The 19,661-nt window shown below is 36.4% G+C and overlaps 1 protein-coding gene across 2 annotated transcripts; it reads left to right on the top strand.

Moving 5' to 3' along the window:
* Positions 1-5,555: 5,555 nt before the first annotated feature.
* LOC144956116 (uncharacterized) lies at positions 5,556-16,832 on the top strand. Of its 2 annotated transcripts, XM_078886474.1 has the most exons (3): positions 5,556-5,809; positions 8,021-8,245; positions 12,553-16,832. In XM_078886474.1, the coding sequence occupies exon 3, from the start codon at positions 13,879-13,881 to the stop codon at positions 16,054-16,056; it is 2,178 nt and encodes a 725-aa protein (XP_078742600.1). In that variant the 5' UTR covers positions 5,556-5,809; positions 8,021-8,245; positions 12,553-13,878; the 3' UTR covers positions 16,057-16,832. The 2 variants fall into 2 exon arrangements, with proteins under 2 accessions (XP_078742600.1, XP_078742599.1); XM_078886473.1 differs by lacking the exon at positions 8,021-8,245.
* Positions 16,833-19,661: the final 2,829 nt, after the last annotated feature.

Genomic DNA, 19,661 nt, shown 5'->3' with positions numbered 1-19,661 from the left:
ATCTATCTATCTCTCTATCTATCTATCTCTCTCGCTCTCTCTTTCTCTCTCTCTCTCTCTCTCTCTCTCTCTCTCTCTCTCTCTCTCTCTCAATCCTCATTTAAGCGACGATAATCTTTCCTTGTCGTAGAAGCTTAATGGTGACACTTTCAGGGCATTACAACGCCAATGAAAAGAAAGTTGGTACAAACACATCGTCAAAACAGTAGATTTCAATAGACGAATAGGTTCGATGCCTACAACATGCATGGATCACAGACGCAGATAGATAGTATGCGCTTGGCTAAGAAGCTCTCAACATTGCCATCCGGAAGTATAACGGACCAACACACAAAATTAAGTGTTGTAACATTGAACGTTTATAGTCTGGATAATACAGTTTAGTGAGAATTACTCATAAAGGTGGATGGCAAATAATTGGATTCAATAGTCTGATGTCACGTCGCCCAGCAACAGCGGCCATTGTGGTTCTAAACAAAGAAAATCGCTACTTTTTATTCTTCATGCTGGCTAAAACTTTTCTTTGTGCTCAGAATGTGTAAAAGTCTATTGCAAAAAGTTCTTTCCGCGAGACCTAACAGATCAAAGGGCTGGGTGGACAGAGGGAGTTAGAGAAAAAAATTCGACTACACCCGGGATCAATTTTCGTTCCCTTTGATTGTGAAAAGAGTGCTCTACCGACTGAGCTATCGGGACTTCCCTGAAAAAGATAAATGTCGGTTTTAATATCGATACGTGAAGGACGAGTTTTTCTGGCAATTTTTGTTTTTAATGCTATTTGTTTTGTTGTTTTTTTGTTTTTTGTTTTGTTTTTAAATTTGGTCTGTTTGTTTTGTTTTTTTTTCGTTCGTTTGTTTTCTTCTTTTTTATTTGTTTGTTGTTGGGGTTCTATATTATTTTTTTCATATATATATATATATATATATATATATATACATATACATATATTCAGAACATGATGGAATAGGTCGTATGAATATATAAAATATTATGGGTATTGCCAAGGACAGAGGGGTGACATATTCTATTTGTGGACGTGGACTTTCCTCTAACTATACAGCTACTACTTGACGCACTCGTACGTACACCTGCAAAAGGGTAGCAGCAGCAGCAGCAGCAGCAGCAACTGCGGCGGCTATTAGTGGCCTGGAGCAATTTTTTTTAAAACATGCTCAGCGGCGGCTATAAGTGGCCTGGAGCAATTTTTTTTTAAAAACGTGCTGTCTGTTTTGTATTCGTTCTGTTTTTAATATTAATATGTTTTGATTTTTCTTTGGTGTATTTGTTTTTTATTCGTTTGTTGTTTTGTTTTTTCTTGTTGTTCTCTTTTTTTAATTGACATTTTACAGAGCAAGATGGAATGGACCATTTTAATATATATAATATTATGGGGAATTTCCAAGGGCAGGGGTTGATACTGTATTCTATTTGTGGACGTGGACTTTCCTCTAACTAGGGGATGTCAGCTACTTGATGCACGACTCGTACACCTGCAAAAGGTTAGCAGCAGCAGCAACAGCGGCGACTAGTGGCCTGGAGCACGTATTTCACCAGGAAAACCCTGGGTGTTGAAATCCGAGGGTATTAGCAGATGACTGTGGGGTTACTGGGATACAGTTATCTGGATTGTCAGACAGTTTTAGTTAGACGTGTATGTTGTATATACAACAAGGATTGATAAAATTATAAGTAGCGTAAACGGATGGCTTGTAAGTGCAGATGGATGCACGTGCGTTTGGTGGTGAGCCTGTTGGGGAGGGAGAAAGAGAGGGAGTGAGGGAGATAGAGATAGATACATAGATAGACAGATAGAGAGAGAGAGAGAGAGAGAGAGAGAGAGAGAGAGAAGGGGGGGCAGTCTAAAGACAGAGAGAGAGAGATGGTCTAAAGAGAGAGAGAGAGAGAGAGAGAGAGAGAGAGAGAGAGAGAGAGAGGGGGGGGGAGGGAGGAGAGAAAGAGAGAAAGATAGAGAGAAAGAGAGAGAAAGATAGAGAGAAAGAGAGATAGAGAGAGAGAGAGAGAGAGAGAGAAAAGAGTATGTTTGTTTTTGTCTTTCGGGGTTTTACGGCGCTTGAAACACATTAAGGTTATATCAGCGCCATTAAAAAGGAAGAGAATGGGATAGTAAAAAGTTCAAGAATTACAATTAAATCAGAAAAAGCAAGACAAAATGGAATAAGTTCAAAAAGGAAACAGAAGTAGATTCCAAGAGCACACTAACAAAGTACTTAGTTTGAGATCACCTGAAAGTCTCATCCAGACACCAGCACAAGATCCCAAAAAGAGGAATACACTTAGTTGTTTACAAATCATATGTTAAAGATTTAAAAAATACAGTACATGCAAGAGAAATCATTTACAAAGGAAAAAAACCATCTCCCAAAACCATAACCACACATTCGACTGTTTCCCTCTCAGTCAGAAACTTCGGCCAGGGTCAGGACAAAACCAAGTAATCTTATTCCAAGACAAAGAGAGAAAGCAATTGGAAAACAGATATTACAGGGGTATAGAAGGTACAGCAAGTACATATCTGCCAATTATGGGAGGTCGGGAACACCACCCAGATACAGGGTGATAGATGACACAGCAAGTAACTCCCTGCCCACTATGGGAGGTCGGGAACCCCACCCAGATACATGGGGATAGAAGACACAGCAAGTAACTCCCTGTCCACTATGGGAGGTCGGGAACCCCACCCAGATACAGGGGGATAGCAGACACAGCAAGTACCGCCCTGCCCACTATGAGAGGTCGAGAACCCCATCCAGATACAGGGGGATAGCAGACACAGCAAGTACCGCCCTGCCCACTATGGGAGGTCGAGAACCCGATCCAGATACAGGGGGACAGAAGACACAGCAAGTAACTCCCTGCCCAATACGGAACCCCACCAACTCAGCTAAAACAAAAAGGGTTCTGGATATAACAACTACCATGGGACATACATGAAGGGATTTGTCGCGTGCAATGCATAAGTACAGTTTAAAGATAAAATAAATAATAAAATTGAGCTCTATATAGCGCAATATCCACTAAATGTGCTCAAAGCGCTTTACAATGGGTCCCTGGTCAACAGCAACATTTAACAAGTAGGGCGGGACACGCCGCCTATTAGGCGATATTACAAGTTTTAGGACGAAGACACCGCTGTTAACGGCCAGGTACTCATTTTACACCTGAGTACGGTGAGCAAATATGAGTAAAGAGCCTTCTCGAAAGACTCAACTATGCGACAAGCGCGAGGCTCGAACCCAGGACCTTCCGATCCGAAAGAGAGTGTCATACCACTAGACCACATAGCCGATCTGAACAAGTGTGTATGCCAGACAAAGCAAATAAGAAAAATACAAGAAAAAAAAAAAAACATCCCAAAAAAATCAGTCTACCTCGACGGGGGATCCAACCTCAGATTACCGGTAATCAGAAGGTCTGAGGTTCGATCCCCAGCCGAGGTAGACTGGTTTTTGGGGGATGTCTTTTGTTTTTTGTATTTTTCTTTCTTGCTTTGTCTGGCACCTTCCACACACACGAGTTCAGATCTTTTTCTTACACCGTGCCTGGTCCCTAGTTTATTATTTTGATATTAGTACAGTGTGTTTTTCCCCATATACACAACGTTAGTATCATCTCGGCACTCATTCTACATTTCAAATAGGTTGAGAAAAAGTGAGTAAAAATAATATATAAATAGAATGAGTGAAGGTGACGTCACTCCAGTCTTTGGTAATGATTTTAAACCACCCGTGGGGTGATTAGTTCTCTCTTAAGTCCCTCTTACATACAAATATACGCTGAAGATTACAAGTAAATTTGGGTGTTGGTACCATTAATCTGGCGGTCAAAACGGATGAGTATTTTACCTAAGCGCATAACATCAATATAAATATGCTCACTTTTTCCATTTACTTATATATCGCATAATCTGTTATAACAGGGTGTTGACTCAAGCTTTCGGAAGGTAAAATAATTGACATTTTCTTCTTTTTCATCTGAACTTCAAGTCTTATAAAAACGTAACTGTCGTAATGGAAGAAAAACAAAAAACAAAAATAGAATAAAATAAAATAACAAACAGACGCTGAGTAAACTTAGATTGATTGTACGCACTTCGATAAAAATAAACATTTTAATGAAAGGCTGTCGTTGAAATAGCGAATAATATATAATGCATCTCATAACATTCTAGCTGTCTGAATAGAAGTAGAAAGTAAACGGGGTGGGGTTGTGGGGTAGGGCTGCCAGATGGGTAGAGTTCCTCGAGGCCAAATTCCGACTCAAATGTGGCCAAATTAAATTATAGAACCTCACTCGTGTGGCCAAACACTACTAACCCTCTGATCCCCTTGAAAATGAACAAACAAACAAACAAACACACAAACAAAAAACGTATCGGTTTTGGCAAACAAAACAACAAATCGACTAAGCAAGGATAAAGCTTGATTATTTTTGGCTTTGTTTATTTGTTTGTTTTTCAATTTATTTTCTATTATTTATGGGGAGAGGGGGGGGGGGGGGGGGGGGCGTTGGTTGTTGATTGTTTCTCTGTTTGTTTTTTGTGTTTTTTTTTTTGTTTGTTGTGGGGGGGGGGGGGTTGTTTTTTTTTTCTTTGGAATGGGGGGATGGGGGAGGCGTTGTGTGTGTGTGTGTGTTGTTTTTTTTTTTTTGTTTGTTTGTTTTGTGTTTAGATCAATCAATAATAGAATCGAGATTCTCAGCGCGTTCAATTTTGGCCAGGTGTTTGGCGGTCTGGCAGCCCATGGTGTGGGGGTGAAGCGGGTTGGGGATGGGGTGGGAGGAGTGGGGGGGTGCGTCTGTCTTGTAATAAATATATCCATCAATCTACCTGGATCTGCCTCGTCTCACCCAGAGATTCTTACCCTATACTATAATCTACTACGGTAGAATTTTCTATCCATTTTTTTTTTTTTTTTTTTTTCACATTTCACACAGAGTTGCCAGATTGGGCGACAACTCGCGAATTGGGCTACTTTTTCATACTGTCTGCACCAAAAAATATTTTTAAAATTGCGACTTTCGAGTTTTTGGGTTATTTTTTTATTATGGTCTGCAAACTTTGGGCTATATCTTAGATATTATAACTAAAATATTAAGAACAATGTCGAAATAGCTAATAAAATCATTAGATTAAAAAAAAAAAATTGATAATAAAATAGTCAAAATGGTAGACTCTGTATCTGAGACGATGTCGTGATAGGGCCAGAGAATAAACAATAATATCCAAGAGGGGGGCGGGGGGGGGGGGGGGGATAGAGGAATATCGAAGTTTGCGACTGTTTTCTATTTTTTTCGACTTTTAGCGACTTTTTCTGGAATCGTGGATACGGTAGAGTCACGCTCTCACCGGCAAGACGGAGTTGTCGTACCAGTAAGGTTCAAACCCCCATCACCGCCGCGAAAATGTGTTATTCTCTATTGTCTTCTGGCACTTTCCTACTAACTTCATCTCTTGTTGTTACCGACTTTTAGCTTATACCTTTGCGAATTTGTCAAAAATTATCTGGCAACCTTGATTTCACAGTGAGGGGGGGGCCCGGAGAAAAGTGGCGCTACTATTACTATTACGCTACCGCTGCGCTGCGCGCGAGGTGTGAGTTCATTACTTAGCGTAAAAGTTTGTGATGTTGTAGCAGGTATGTATGCCCGTGCGTGCTTAGTCGTATAAGAAAAGGTCTGTCGGCTTCCTATTAGAGATGAGACGTTTGTAAATATTTTATCAAAACACGGAGAGTAATAATACGAGTGCTATAACTATCATGGAATTTCTGGAACTGTAACACGACACCTAGTGAGTTATTTCCAAACGTATGGATTGCATACAATACGTGTGTCTAATTAATTAATCTTTTTTTAATCTCATCATTTCATTATCACTTTTTTTTTACTTCATTTCCTTTTTATTATTATTATTATTATTATTATTATTATTATTATTATTATTATTATTATTATTATTATTATTATTATTATTATTATTATTATTATTATTTATTATATATTGTTATTATTTTCATTGCTGAATTATTATTATTATTATTATTATTATTTTATTATTATTATTATTATTATTATTATTATTATTATATATTATTATTATTATTATTATTATTGACATTATTTATCATTCATATTATTATATTATTATTATTATTATTATTATTATTATTATTATTATTATTATTATTATTATTCATCATCATCATCATCATCATCATCATATATATTATTATTATTATTATTATTATTATTATTATTATTATTTTTATTACCTGTTGTTTATTATTTTATTCCTTTAAACATTCATTTATTGAGTTGATTCTTTCTCTCTTTTTGTCCATGTGTTCCTTTATTTATTTCTTTTAATTTATTTATTTCTCTATTTATTAATGGAATTAATTTTATCGATTTGTTTATTTATCTCCAGGTAATTAAACCAAATCTTGAGATATTTAATTAAATATCTACTTGTTGGTTAACATATGTTACAGTGAATGACATAATCAGTCGGATAGTGAAAAGGTTTGAACTGAGATATTGTCAAGTTTAGTTAGAAGGTCAATTTTTATCCAAAGTGAGTTCTTGTCATAAATGATTAAATCAACCCTTTTTGTATAGATAGTATGCAGATGACGTCACCCAGGCCTTTGTTATTGTTTTTGCCATCCGCGTTTGTGAGTTGTTCTCACTAAACTGTATTAACCAGACTATAAAAGTTCATGGTTACACAGAGTTTGTGTGTTGGTCCGTTATATTTCCGGATGGCAATGTTGTGAACTCCTTGGCCAAGCGCATTCTATCTATATCTTCGGATAGATAAGCTTAATTTCCCTTCTAAATATTTTTTACAGCCAGTCAAGTTTTAAAAAAGTATGAAATTTGAGAAAAGTTACTGGATAACGTTCCCATTCATCTGACCATAACTTCATGTTAAATCACCCGATTTACTTCAATTAAAGATTAAAATACTCTGGTAAGCACATTCTTACAGAAAAGGCAAACAAATGCAAATCCAACATTTTCACCTTCCAACTGATTATGTCATGTGTATTGACACATATTTTTACCCATTCAATTAATTATTATTATTATTATTATTATTATTATTTTATTATTATTATTATTTTATTATTATATTATATTATTTTATATAATTTTATATATTTTATATTTAATTATTATAATTTATTATATTATTATTATTATTATTATATTATTTTTTATATTATTTTATTATTATTATTATAATTTTATTATTATTATTATTATTATTATTATTATTATCATCATATTAAAAGCCACACATACTTTTTTTTCTTTCTCTTTTGATTAAAAGATGTAGAGTAACGAGTAATATCGCGTTACCTAATTTAAAATCCGAGTGTCGTATTTTTAGAATTGTATTGCCCGAATTAACAAGTAACAATAACAAAGCGTGCTGTGTGTAATTAATAGGGTTGTCGTCTTATATTTATATGTATATATAGCAAGGAGAGGAACTCGGTGGTTTCCATCAGCTGTCCTGTTCTCACCATGAAGAATAATTGTGTTACAAATTATGGAGCAGGCACTGGTGTATAATATTATATACACTTTGATAAGATTATATACTTTGTTCCCAACGCGCACTCGCAAGCTCGTGTAGTGGTTGGGAACAAGTCCGGAATTCCAAAAAACAAGAGTGTAAGAATCGTAAATTATTCCAGCCCTCTCATTGCGGGTGGTTGGATGGGAGCATCACCCTTGAATCATATACCTATGATCTTCGCATGGGTGTACGATCCGATAGTGATGTCGTTTCTTCTTCTCTTTACTAGCCTATCCTGCTTCTTTGGTTTGTGATTGTATTTTTGACAGGGGATATTTTTTTTTTCTGTAAATCTTCTGCCTGTTTGTTCTTGGTTATTTATAATTTAGCTTATGATATCTTTAGGTTATGATTTTGATTTACATTTGTACTATTTTTGTTAGATTGCTTGTTTTTTTTGTTTTTTTGTTTCAGCGGTCTCTCATATAACCTCAATTGTGTTGGAAGAGGCCTAAAGCAACAAACAAGCAAACAAACAAACAAACAGCCCTCTCATTGGAAAACTCTATCATTTCTGAGTATATACGTAATCGTTGAATAATGCTTTGAACACGTTGGATAAAAAATTTTATTCAACGATTGAAGAATATCTTCTCACATTTTATTGGTGTGAAATTAGATGCAAAAGACAGCTGATTGGTAATTATAAATAATCTTTTGGTGCGCATGAATACAAATCCAACGTTTTTAATTTTGGGTCAAAGTGTCATTCAAGCAGAAGGAGAAAGATACAAATTATGGTGAATAGAACTACTAGTACCATACAATTTGGTTACAAAATATCTAATATAATAATATTACTTGTAGGGGTAGAATAAACTTATTCTTTCATTTCTATCGTACTTGCAAGCTCGTTGTGTTATTGGGCACGATATAGGGAATGAGATTAGCGGAAGAGTAGCGTCCCTTGATTGGACGTCACCTATAGTCTGTGACGTCACCGGCGGAAAAGTTATTAGAGAGAGAACGTCATGTTGGTTGTGCGCATGCGTCTCTCGTCCTCGCTTCCGTTTAATAAATACAGAGAAATGTAATCATCGTATTATGTTGTCTTTCGGTAAAGAGGAGATTTTATAATAGGGAAATCTCTACTAAATTATGTACGCAAAGGGCTTTACATGAGGTCATCTCCCAATACTGAACATAATATGACGGGACATGAGCGAGGCATGTAGGTGCTATTACATTTTTTTCCTTCTTTTTCGACGAGGCAATTACCGGTCAGGTTTTACACATGGGTTTGGTGAGAGAATTTGTTTGTTGTTTTTTTTTTTTTGTTTTTTGTTTTTTTGAAAATATCAAATTAAGAAATTAAGGAGCAGGCACCAGTGTAAGATAAAGATCTGAACAAGAAAGAAAAATACAAGAAAAAAAAAACAATCCCAAAAAATCAGTCTACCTCGACTGGGGATCGAACCTCAGACCTTCAGATTACCAGTCAGACGTGCTACCATTAATGTTGGCACGTCCGACCAGTAATCAGAAGGTCTGAGGTTCGATCCCCAGTCGAGGTCGACTGATTCTTTAGGATGTTTTTTTTCTATCTTCTATTTTCCTTTCTTGTTTTGTCGGGCACCTTTCATACACACTCGTTAAGATCATTATTTAAGAGAATTTGAGTTAAGAGCGCTTTATTTTTTTTTCGAGACTCAACTTTGTGCCGCCACATCGGGACACGAACCCAGTAGGCCTACATACATGTCAGAGGACAACCATGTAGCAACGCAAACATTCTCTGGTGGTTTTCGAGGAAATGTAATTTCAATTACGAACATTTTTTTTTTTTTTTTTTTTTTTTGTAATTTTAAATAAAAACTTTGGCATTTATAGAGAACAATATCCGCTGAACGTGCTCAAAGCCTTATACAACGAGTCCCTAGCCAACAGCAACACTTAACAGGTAGGACGAGACATGGCGCCTGTGGTGGGATATAACTTTTAATCGATAGAAACAATTTATTTTACAACTGAGTATTGGTGAGAGAATGTGAGTTAATAAATTATAGCCTTTTCCCAGGACTCAACTAACTATGCTCCGCTTTGAGTAGGACTACGATCCGACTCCGAAGGCGAGTGCCATATCAAAAGAGCACATTAAAAAAATATAAAAATAATGCCACTCCGCCACGACATCATAAGACATCGTCGCTAAGGCATTCCACGAAGGAATATACTGTAGATAATTCTTCAAACAAGATGTCTGATGTCAACAGGAATCATCCATGTTGTCCAAGTGAGCATAGTGGGGGTTAATAATCTTGCCAAGGAAAAAGAACGAAAAACGCTGAAGCGGGGTACGAATCCGGGACCTTCCGGGCCACGGTGCAATGCCTTAACGCTCACCTTACCAGCCATTTTCAGAATTTTCCCAAAACTTCACACCCACCCAAAACAAAAACAGACATTTCTTACTCAAACAGAAAAGCAACAAGCACATTCTATACATAATAGTGTTCGACAATATGAGTTCTATTACAGAATGTCAAGTTTTTATAGCTATAGAAAAAAGAAAAATATGGATGAGAAAAATGACGGTTGCATCGTAACAAATGTGACGATTTTCCAATAGGTGGTAAGGAGAGAGTTAACCACTCGGCCACTTCGCCTCACCCCCCCCCCCCCCCCCATATAGCCGGGGGAAAAAAAGAAAAAAAAAAAAGCCCACTGTACTTTATGTAGCTGAAAAAATGCACTTAAAACAGATTGCGGAGAAAGAGCGACGCGGATATAATAATAATAATAATAATAATAATAATAATAATAATAATAATAATAAATAATATAATAATAATAATAATAATAATATAATAATAATAATAATAATAATAATAAAAATAATAATAATAATAATAATATATTATAATCAAGAGAAGAGGAAAGGAAGGAGTGTGAAGAAAGAAGAAGGCAATGAATGATGATAAATCATCTTTGAGAATGAAGATGCCAGGAAATAGATAGATAAATTTAGATAGATAGATAGATAACCTGGGTGGCGGTCGCCGCCATCAACACCACCTCATACCTCACCAACCAAGACGAAGTGGATGGAAAACCACCGATCCTTATCCGTTTTTAAATTAAGACTATTTTTTTTTTTCTTGCGAAAACCATTGCATTGCGACTGCGATTGCGGAAAGCCCCCGGAAAAAAAAAAAAAAAGATTTACGAGCGAATGAATCGAGCGAAGCGTAATTGTTATCAATTTAACCAGTTAACTGTCATAATTAATCTGGGGAAGAAGAAAAACATATATATATATATATACGCGTATTTAAAAATTTGGCCAGAAAATTCGTCCTTCAAATTAATTATATAACGATCGATTTAAATGACTGACGCTCATCTGGGGAAGCGTGGCTCAGCGGTACGGTCTTTGCTTCGTACCCGAAAGGTATCGAGTTCGATAACCCGCCGCCGCTGCGCTGTGTGGCCTTGAGCAAGCCACCTCATGGCTGTTGCCATTGGAATATAAACCCTAGAGACAAATTTCCTCTATGGGATGAATAAAGTGAATTTTATTTTTATTTCTATTTATTATTTTATTTTCTTGGGGAAAAAAATGAAATTAAAAAAAAAAAAAATAAAAAAAAAAAAAAAATAAAACTCTCAGCCCCGGGACTTCGAGGACGTGTTTTCTGGCCATTTTTTTTTTTTATATACGTGTTTGTTTTTGTTTTTTTTTCCAGAGTAAGAGTATAGCACGCCATTAACTAGTAATCGAATTAATTCTACGTCACTTGCGGAAACGATTACGAAACGCGGAACAGATTCACGAGCGAGTCGAGCCGTAATTACTAATAATAGACCTCATTTAAATTTCGTCGGGCAAGTCTAAGAAGAGAAGAAGTGTCACTCGTTATAAAGCTGATTTAAAACATATTACGTTAATGACAGCAGTATCTCTGTCCTGATGAAAGCATAAAATTAAATATTTCGGTTAAAAAACGGATTTTCAGCAAATATAAAACGACGTGCACAGATATATATATATATTTTTTTTTTTTTTTTTGGGGGGGGGGGGGGGGCGGATGTTTGTAAGGTTGGGGGAAGTGTGTGTGTGGGGGGGGGGGGGGGGGGGCAATGATGAATACAAAAGTATAAGTTGTAAAACCAAATAAAGAACTTGCCTGTTACAAAATTATAAGCTTATAACAGACACAAAAATACATTTCATTTATTATTATTATTCTTATTATAATTCTTCTTCTTCTTCTTCTTCTTCTTCTTCTTCTTCTTCTTCTTCTTCTTCTTCTTCTTCTTCTTCTTCTTCTTCTTTCTTCTTCTTTCTTCTTCTTCTTATTCTTCTATCTTTTATTATTTATTATTATTATTATTATTTTATTATTATTATTATTATTATTATTATTTATTATTATTATTATTATTATTATTATTATTATTATTATTATTTATATTATTTTATTATTATTATTATTATTATTATTATTTTTATTATTATTATTATTATTATTATTATTATTATTATTATTATTATATTATTTATTATTTTATTATTATTATTATTATTATTATTATTATTATCATTATTATTATTATTATTATTATTATTATTATTATTTATTATTATTATTATTTATTATTATTATTATTATTATTATTATTATTATTATTATTATTATTATTATTATTTTGTTGTTTTTTTCCTTTAATTTTGCAGGTCTGCTAACCCAAATTGTTATAGGCTATTGTTGTTGTAATGGAAACATGTACTCTCAAATCAACGTAAAATATTGTCCATTACAAGAATCTACATTATCAAGCTACGACAAAAATGAGCCCATAAAAATCTGGATTATCAGACCTGACAATGAGTATACGCGTTGATGATCGATAATCATTTTCATTTCAGTTCAATCATCACTAAAACACAACACAAACTTTTAACAACTCACTAATAACTCTATAATTTCTTTTCTCTCCACTAGAAACAAGAAGGAGCCCACAGTACAGTCATCATCAACGTCAACGTTATTGGGTTTTGTTTTTGTTGGGTTTTTGTTTTGTTTTTTTGCCATCATCGTTTGTGAGCAATTCTCACTAAACTGTATTATTAACTAGACTATACATCTTCAAGGTTACATATAGTTTTGTGTGTTGACCTGTTATATTTCCGGATGGCAATGTTGTGAGCTTCTCAATCAAGCGCATACTATGTGTAGATGGTAGTCATTGTAATAAGCAACTTTTTAAAACGTCGGAATCAACTTCAAAATGAAACGAAATCACCCAAAATAACCCCAAAAAATTCCACACGGCAGCTCATTGTGAAATTTCAGTTATTTCTTCATTTATGATTTAACTCTTAGAGCGGAAGGATTTCATACCAGACATTGTAACCAAAACCAGATGACACCAAACATTCCTACGCCCATTAAAAAAAATAGATCATAAACGGATGTTTTCAATAGCTGTATGGAAGGGGGTAAGATAAAATTGACACACCACTGGTCTATGCACAACATCATATAACATCTTAACCCCCCCCCCCCCGCCCCCTTTAATTATTATGACGGAATGACACCCCAGGAAGCTGGGAGTTATAAATAACATGCTGATCTATCGCGTGAAGATGCAAGAAGAAATTAATGTGAGTTCCATGGAGTGTTTTTATTTACGTTCTTCACTTTGAACAAAGCTGTGTAGATACGCCATTTAATATTTCCATTAAAATTTATCACTGCCTGTTTTGTTCTAAGTTTGATGATAAAACAAACGCATTCTTGACGGGCCTTTTTATCAATTTTTCATTAACATCTGACGTGGGGTAAACAATAATAATATTATTATCTCCAACAATGTGCATTGTATTGGAGCGTTAAAAAAAAAATAACAACGCAATGATCACTTACAAAGGCGAAATACTTGTATTTTTTGTGAGGCTGGGCTTTCTGTCATTATTATTATTAAATAATAATATATCAACTCATAGCGGTTTTATATAAAAGCATAGCATAAACCACGAGCATACTTTTATCTTGATTTGAAATACGTATCTATGCTATTGTAACATTCAGGAGAATAAAAAAGGACAAGGCTATCATCTATATTTACGCGACATACTATTATGAAGCAGGCACTGGTGTAAGATAAAGGTCTGAACAAAGAGCCCTTCAAAAAAAAAACATGCTTTTCAGATGTTTACCTATATTTAGAGCAAAACTTTAAATTCTCTACCGAAAAACAAATATAGAACCAGATATCTCGGGATAAAATACATACATAAACAAACAGAAGAAAAAAAAACATCCACCATGCAACCAAGAAAAGCTCGCCAACTTCTTTTGATGACCATTTTCTTGTGTTTCGTGTACACCCTCCTCCTGGCCCTCATCCAAATGAGTCTGGACCTTCAGAATCCACAGCAAACTACGCCCCGTTTAGAGTGGACGAAGGTCACGGAAAAGATGACGTCACATGACATGAAAACGGAAATGAGAAACTCTATGAGGGAACATGACAAGGGTGTTATAAAAGAAATACGGGAAGAACAGTTGAATGACGGAGATAGGAAAATGGCAAGTTTACATCCTGGACAAAAAGTCAACATCGATAAATATGGAATGGATGTATCGAAGCAGCTGGATAATAAAAATAATAATAATAATAATAATAATAATAATAATAATAATAATAATAATAATAATAATAATAATAATAATAATAATAATAATAATAATAATATGCAGTCGGTTCTAATGAGAAAACTCAAAGAAAACAGAGAGACGTATTCTAGTTTGAAACGAAAGACGGGGCTTCACAACATTACTTATCAAAATCTCCAAAACATGGAGAATGTCAAATTCTTGGAGCTCTCCCCTTCGTTTTACATCTACGCTGGATTCCTAGATAATCGTGGAGACGAACCTTATGTTAGACTCTTAGTCTTGCGTTCTGGATCTAATACCCAAAGAAGTCTTGTCTGCATATTTAACACAACAACGACAACAACAGCAACATCAACAGAAGCAACCCAATTAACAGCTCGGTTCAACATTACAGCCACGGACACATCAGCGAGCAAATCGGCGAGATTGTTTCAGCGCACCAAACCGCCCCGTTCCACAGCGACAGACTATGAGATGTGCGAGAACCACGACAAGAAGTACGGCGGATGGATGTACTCATGCACGCTCCCTAAAGGCGTTCTCGCATCGACTTTAAAATCGGTGTCTGTATCGCTGCACAAATCGGAGACGGGAGAAGCCTTCACGACACTCGATAACATCCCTCTCCAACACATTGACAACAAACAAATGGGTACAACCAATCAACAACAACAACAACAACGATTCAAACTTGCACGGGACAATAATTTAACCGACTTTAGAAAGCCACTCCACGACCAGCTTCATAACATTGCAAACAGATCAAGTATCACGCAAAGCATAAAGAAATCTTCGTTGAAGTCCGCGGATGTTCCACAAGTTACCGATAGACTCGACACAAGCTATAAAATTGCCGTATGTGTACCACCATTGTACGGTGACATCTACCTCCAACGAATCATCAACTTTGTAGAATTCAGTAAAATCCTCGGAGCCAGTCGAGTTTTTGTTTACATCAACGACCTCTCACCGGACCTTCTCCCGTACCTTCGAGAATATTCCAAAATGGAAGGATCCGTCTTATCTCTTGTCAACTGGACTCTCCCAGTCATCGACAAATCTAAATTAGGACACCACCGGGGTTTTAACGAACCTCCACCCCAATCACCTCCCGTCCCTTCCTGGGAAATCCCGGTGAGTCAAATTGTCTGGAATAGGGGCCAGCTCATGTCTGTCCAACACTGCCTTTACACACATATGTCAACATTTGATTGGATGCTATTTTTAGACATTGATGAGATGCTAATTCCGAAAGCCTCCTCGTCATCCTGGCACGATCTCATTCGGGATTCGCTCTCCAAATATAAAAGTCGTGGAAAGTCTAGCAACTCGATTCAAAAGAACCTTTATGCCAGTGTCAACAATCAGGAAAACCTAAACGAGGTCGGGGGAAAGCATTACAATCAACTCGAAAACGTCGTAGCATTATCGTTCGAAAGCGCTATTTTCCGAACCCACCCGGAGAGCCAGGCGATATATTCCCTGGACTATTTCCAGAAACTCAAGCGGGCCAAGAAAACCGACAGCCATCGTCGAAAAGTCCTGGTCCGCCCCGACAGAATCTTCGAGATGGGAATTCATCACGTCAGCCGAGTTGTGGACGAGGAGGAACACAAATTGGGCTTGGTGAAAAAAGTGGACGCCACCGACGCTCTCGTTCACCACTACAGAGATACGGACGAGGAAGAATTTTTTGAAGCACGCGGCGAGAAGGTAGTTGACGAGAGTGCGTTGCCTTATAGAGACCAGCTGCGAAATGCTCTCAGATCGACTATGGGCTATCTAGCGGATGTTGTTGTTGTTGCAAATCAGCAAGATCGATAGCCAGAGGACAATATAATATTTTAACGCGACCAATCGTTTCAAAATGGTAGTTCAAGTTCAACATCTTCATCTGCTAAAGGTAAATTATGTACCTATCACTGCAGATTTTATACAATTATGTGGTGACTCTCTCCATTATTGTGTTATTATTGAGTTGAAAGATAAATGTTTAATAGTTGACCAAAAATGTGTTGTTGTTGGTGATATCTAGGATTTCTGGTGGGAGACTGTTCCAATCCTTGATGGCTCTTGGGAAGAAACTGTACTATTTATGTCGGGGTGTGTGTGTGTGGTATCAATTTCTTTTTTATTGGTTAACTTACATAAGAGAGAGAGAGAGAGAGAGAGAGAGAGAGACAGAGAGAGAGAAGAGAGAGAAGAGAGAGAGAGAGAGAGAGAGAGAGAGAGAGAGGGAGGAAGAGACGGGAGAGATTATTCTGAGGCGGTAAACCCTCAGAATGTCTGTTTACACACAATAATTAAAGTGTTGTTATCGAGTACCCAGTCTTTCATCATGAGGTAAACGTGACTTTTATGACACTTTCTACTTTTGACAAAAATCAACACCATTATAATCGTCGTGTTCGTAATCATCATCATCATCCTCATCATCCTCATCATCAAGATCATCATCATCATCATTTCCGTCATCATCATCATCATCATCATCATTTCCATCATCATCATCATCATCATCATCAAAGGCAATGATAGAGGGAGAGAGTATGTCTGGCTAAATAAGAGAGAGATAGAGATAGAGAGAGTGAGAGAGAGAGAGAGAGGAGAATGAGACTGAGAGAGACAGAGAAAAAAGAATGAAAAGGGAGATATATATATATATATATATATATATATATATATAGATAGAGTAAATAAGAATAGAGAGAGAGAGAGAGAGAGAGAGAGAGAGAGAGAGAGAGAGAGAGAGAGAGAGAGAGAGAGAGAGGAGAGACAGACACAGAGAGAAAAAGAATGAAAGAGAGAGAGAGAGAGAGGAGATATTTACTAACCTATATCGTTTACAATATATTAATTTATATATTTTATATATAACTGATTTATATAATTTATAAGAGAGGAGAGAATGAATCACATGAGACAAACAGTCAGAGTATAAAAGAGAGGCAGAGAGAGAGGGAGAGAGAGGCAAAAGAGAGAGAGATAGAGAGAGGAGAGAGAGAAGAGAGAGGAGAGGAGAGAGAGAGAGTCAGAGACAAGACAGACAGAAAAAGAATGAAAAGGAGAGAGAGATAGATATATATATATATATAATATAATACTATATATATATATATATATATATATATATATATATATATATAATATAATATAGAGAGAGAGAGAACAGAAGATGAAGAGAGGTTGGAGGAAAGAATAGAGATAATAAAGAAATGATGATATAGAGAGAGAGAGAGAGAGAAGAGAGGAGAGAGAGAGAGAGAGAGAGAGAGAGAGAGAGAGAGAGAGAGAAAATGAGACCTAAACAGCCGATAGAGAGAAGTAACAGAAAGGCAACAGACATACATACATACATAGTAAAAGAAGCAGCATTGTGAATTGCCATATGAATCAGTTTGACAATACAATATACATAATATGTATGCATCATAATCCCATCATTCATTGATAAGATCGGTTCCGTTTTTATCTTTTTTATTGCTAAACAACGTCAATTCAATAAAAGATCCTTGTTTTCTATATATAGTTTTCCATTTGCTCCTGTATTTCATTCGTGTTATTCCATTTCCTCTTACTTACCATTGATGGTATATTTCGTGGTCATTATTGGTATCATGATATATTTATACATATATATTTTTGGGGGGTTTCATTTACCTTTTTTTTTTTCACTTTCATAGTGGATATCGACATCATATTGTATGATTTACTGCCGAAAGCCTACTAAGAGCAACGTGCACTTATTTGCAGGTCTGATAACCCAATTCCTTATGGGCTAATTGTTATAATGGAAATCTCAAAAAAAATGTTTAAAGTAATGATGCAATGACTCAACTATAACAAAGAAAGTATTGGACTGGAACACTCAGTGCAGAAGATCAAGGGGAAGGCCACGAGGAACATGGAGAAGAATTAAAGAAGCTGATATACAGAGAAGTGGTAAGACCTGGAATGAGATAAAAAAATTTAGCCCAGGATAGAGAAGGATGGAAACTGTTTGTCTGTGGCCTATACCCTGACCCAGGGTGAAAAAGGCAATGATCATGATAATGAGGATGAATGATGCAAAATATCGTCCATTACAACACTGTTAAACTAGGCCTATAAGTGGGTTCGGATGTCAGACCTGCATATAGGTACACGTATGGGTATTTTTTATTTACAGCTCTGATAACAGCATAAATATGGGCTTGTTAAAACATTGTCAATATACTGCGTTGGTTTGAAATTACTGTAGGTGTGGCTATGCGGTCTAGTGGTATGACACTCGCTTTCGGATCGGAAAGTCCTGCATTTGAGAGCCTCGCTCGGCGCATAGTTGAGTCCTTGGAGAAGGCTCTTTACTCACATTATCCCACCGTACTCAGGTGTAATTAGAGTACCTGGCCGTTAACAGCGTTGTCCGAAAAATATTGTAACATCGCCTAACAGGCGCCATGTCCCATCCTAAATGTTAAATGTTGCTGTTGGCCAGGGACCCCTTGTAAAGCGCTTTGAGCACATTTAGTGGATATTGCGCTGTATAAAAGCTCATTTTTAAAAAATTTCCAATACAACATTGAGCCCATAATAATGTGGGTTATCAGACCTGTTTGTTTGTTTGTGGTTTTACGGCGCTTGCAACACATTAAGGTCATATCAGCGCCAGTGAAAAAAGAAGAAAATGGGATATTAGAAATTTCTAGAATTGCAAATGAAAAATCCCCAAGAATAGGGAAGACAAAGGGAACTGGTTCAAATAGGAAACTTAGTTTGAGATTACCTAAAAATCTCATCCAGACACAAGCACAGTCACTACTACGAGGACCACACTCAAATGTCAAAAATCATATATAATATGTAAACAAATCATACTACAGTGGATAACAGAGATGATTTACAAGGAAAACAATACCATCTCCCAAAACTCTAACTATACATTTCACTGTTTCCCTCTCAGCAAGGGCATCTGGCCGAGGCCAGGACAAAACCAAATAATCTCATTCCAAGTCAAAGACAGATAGCAAGTTGGAAAACAGATATAGGGGGATAGAAGACACAGTCAGTACACTCCCTGTCCACTATGGGAGGTCAGGAACCCCACCCAGGGGGATAGAAGACGCAGTAAGTACCTCCCTGCCCACTATGGGAGGTCAGGAACCCCACCCAGGGGGATAGAAGACACAGTAAGTACCTCCATGCCCACTATAGGAGGTCAGGAACCCCACCCAGGGGGATAGAAGACACAGTAAGTACCTCCATGCCCACTATAGGAGGTCAGGAACCCCATCCGAGTTATCATCAGACCTGTGAGTAAGTGTAGGTACAAGGGGCAAAGTAGGAGGGCAATTGGCGAAATAAATACCAGGTTTATCTTGCAGTTGTAAAAGTTGAAGAACATACAGTAATAGGAATGCCCGAGATGATTTTTCTAGATAGATACACAG

Source organism: Berghia stephanieae, chromosome 10 (assembly GCF_034508935.2).
Source record: "Berghia stephanieae isolate SIO BIC M18660-M18661 chromosome 10, UCSD_Bste_1.3, whole genome shotgun sequence".
Taxonomy (NCBI): domain Eukaryota; kingdom Metazoa; phylum Mollusca; class Gastropoda; order Nudibranchia; family Aeolidiidae; genus Berghia; species Berghia stephanieae.
Note: the sequence above shows the minus strand (reverse complement) of the source record. Positions and strands in the feature narration are given on the sequence as shown.

Excerpts from the sequence above, each read along its gene's own strand:
- LOC144956116 (XM_078886473.1), top strand. The coding sequence starts at position 13,879 with ATGCAACCAAGAAAAGCTCGCCAACTTCTTTTGATGACCATTTTCTTG.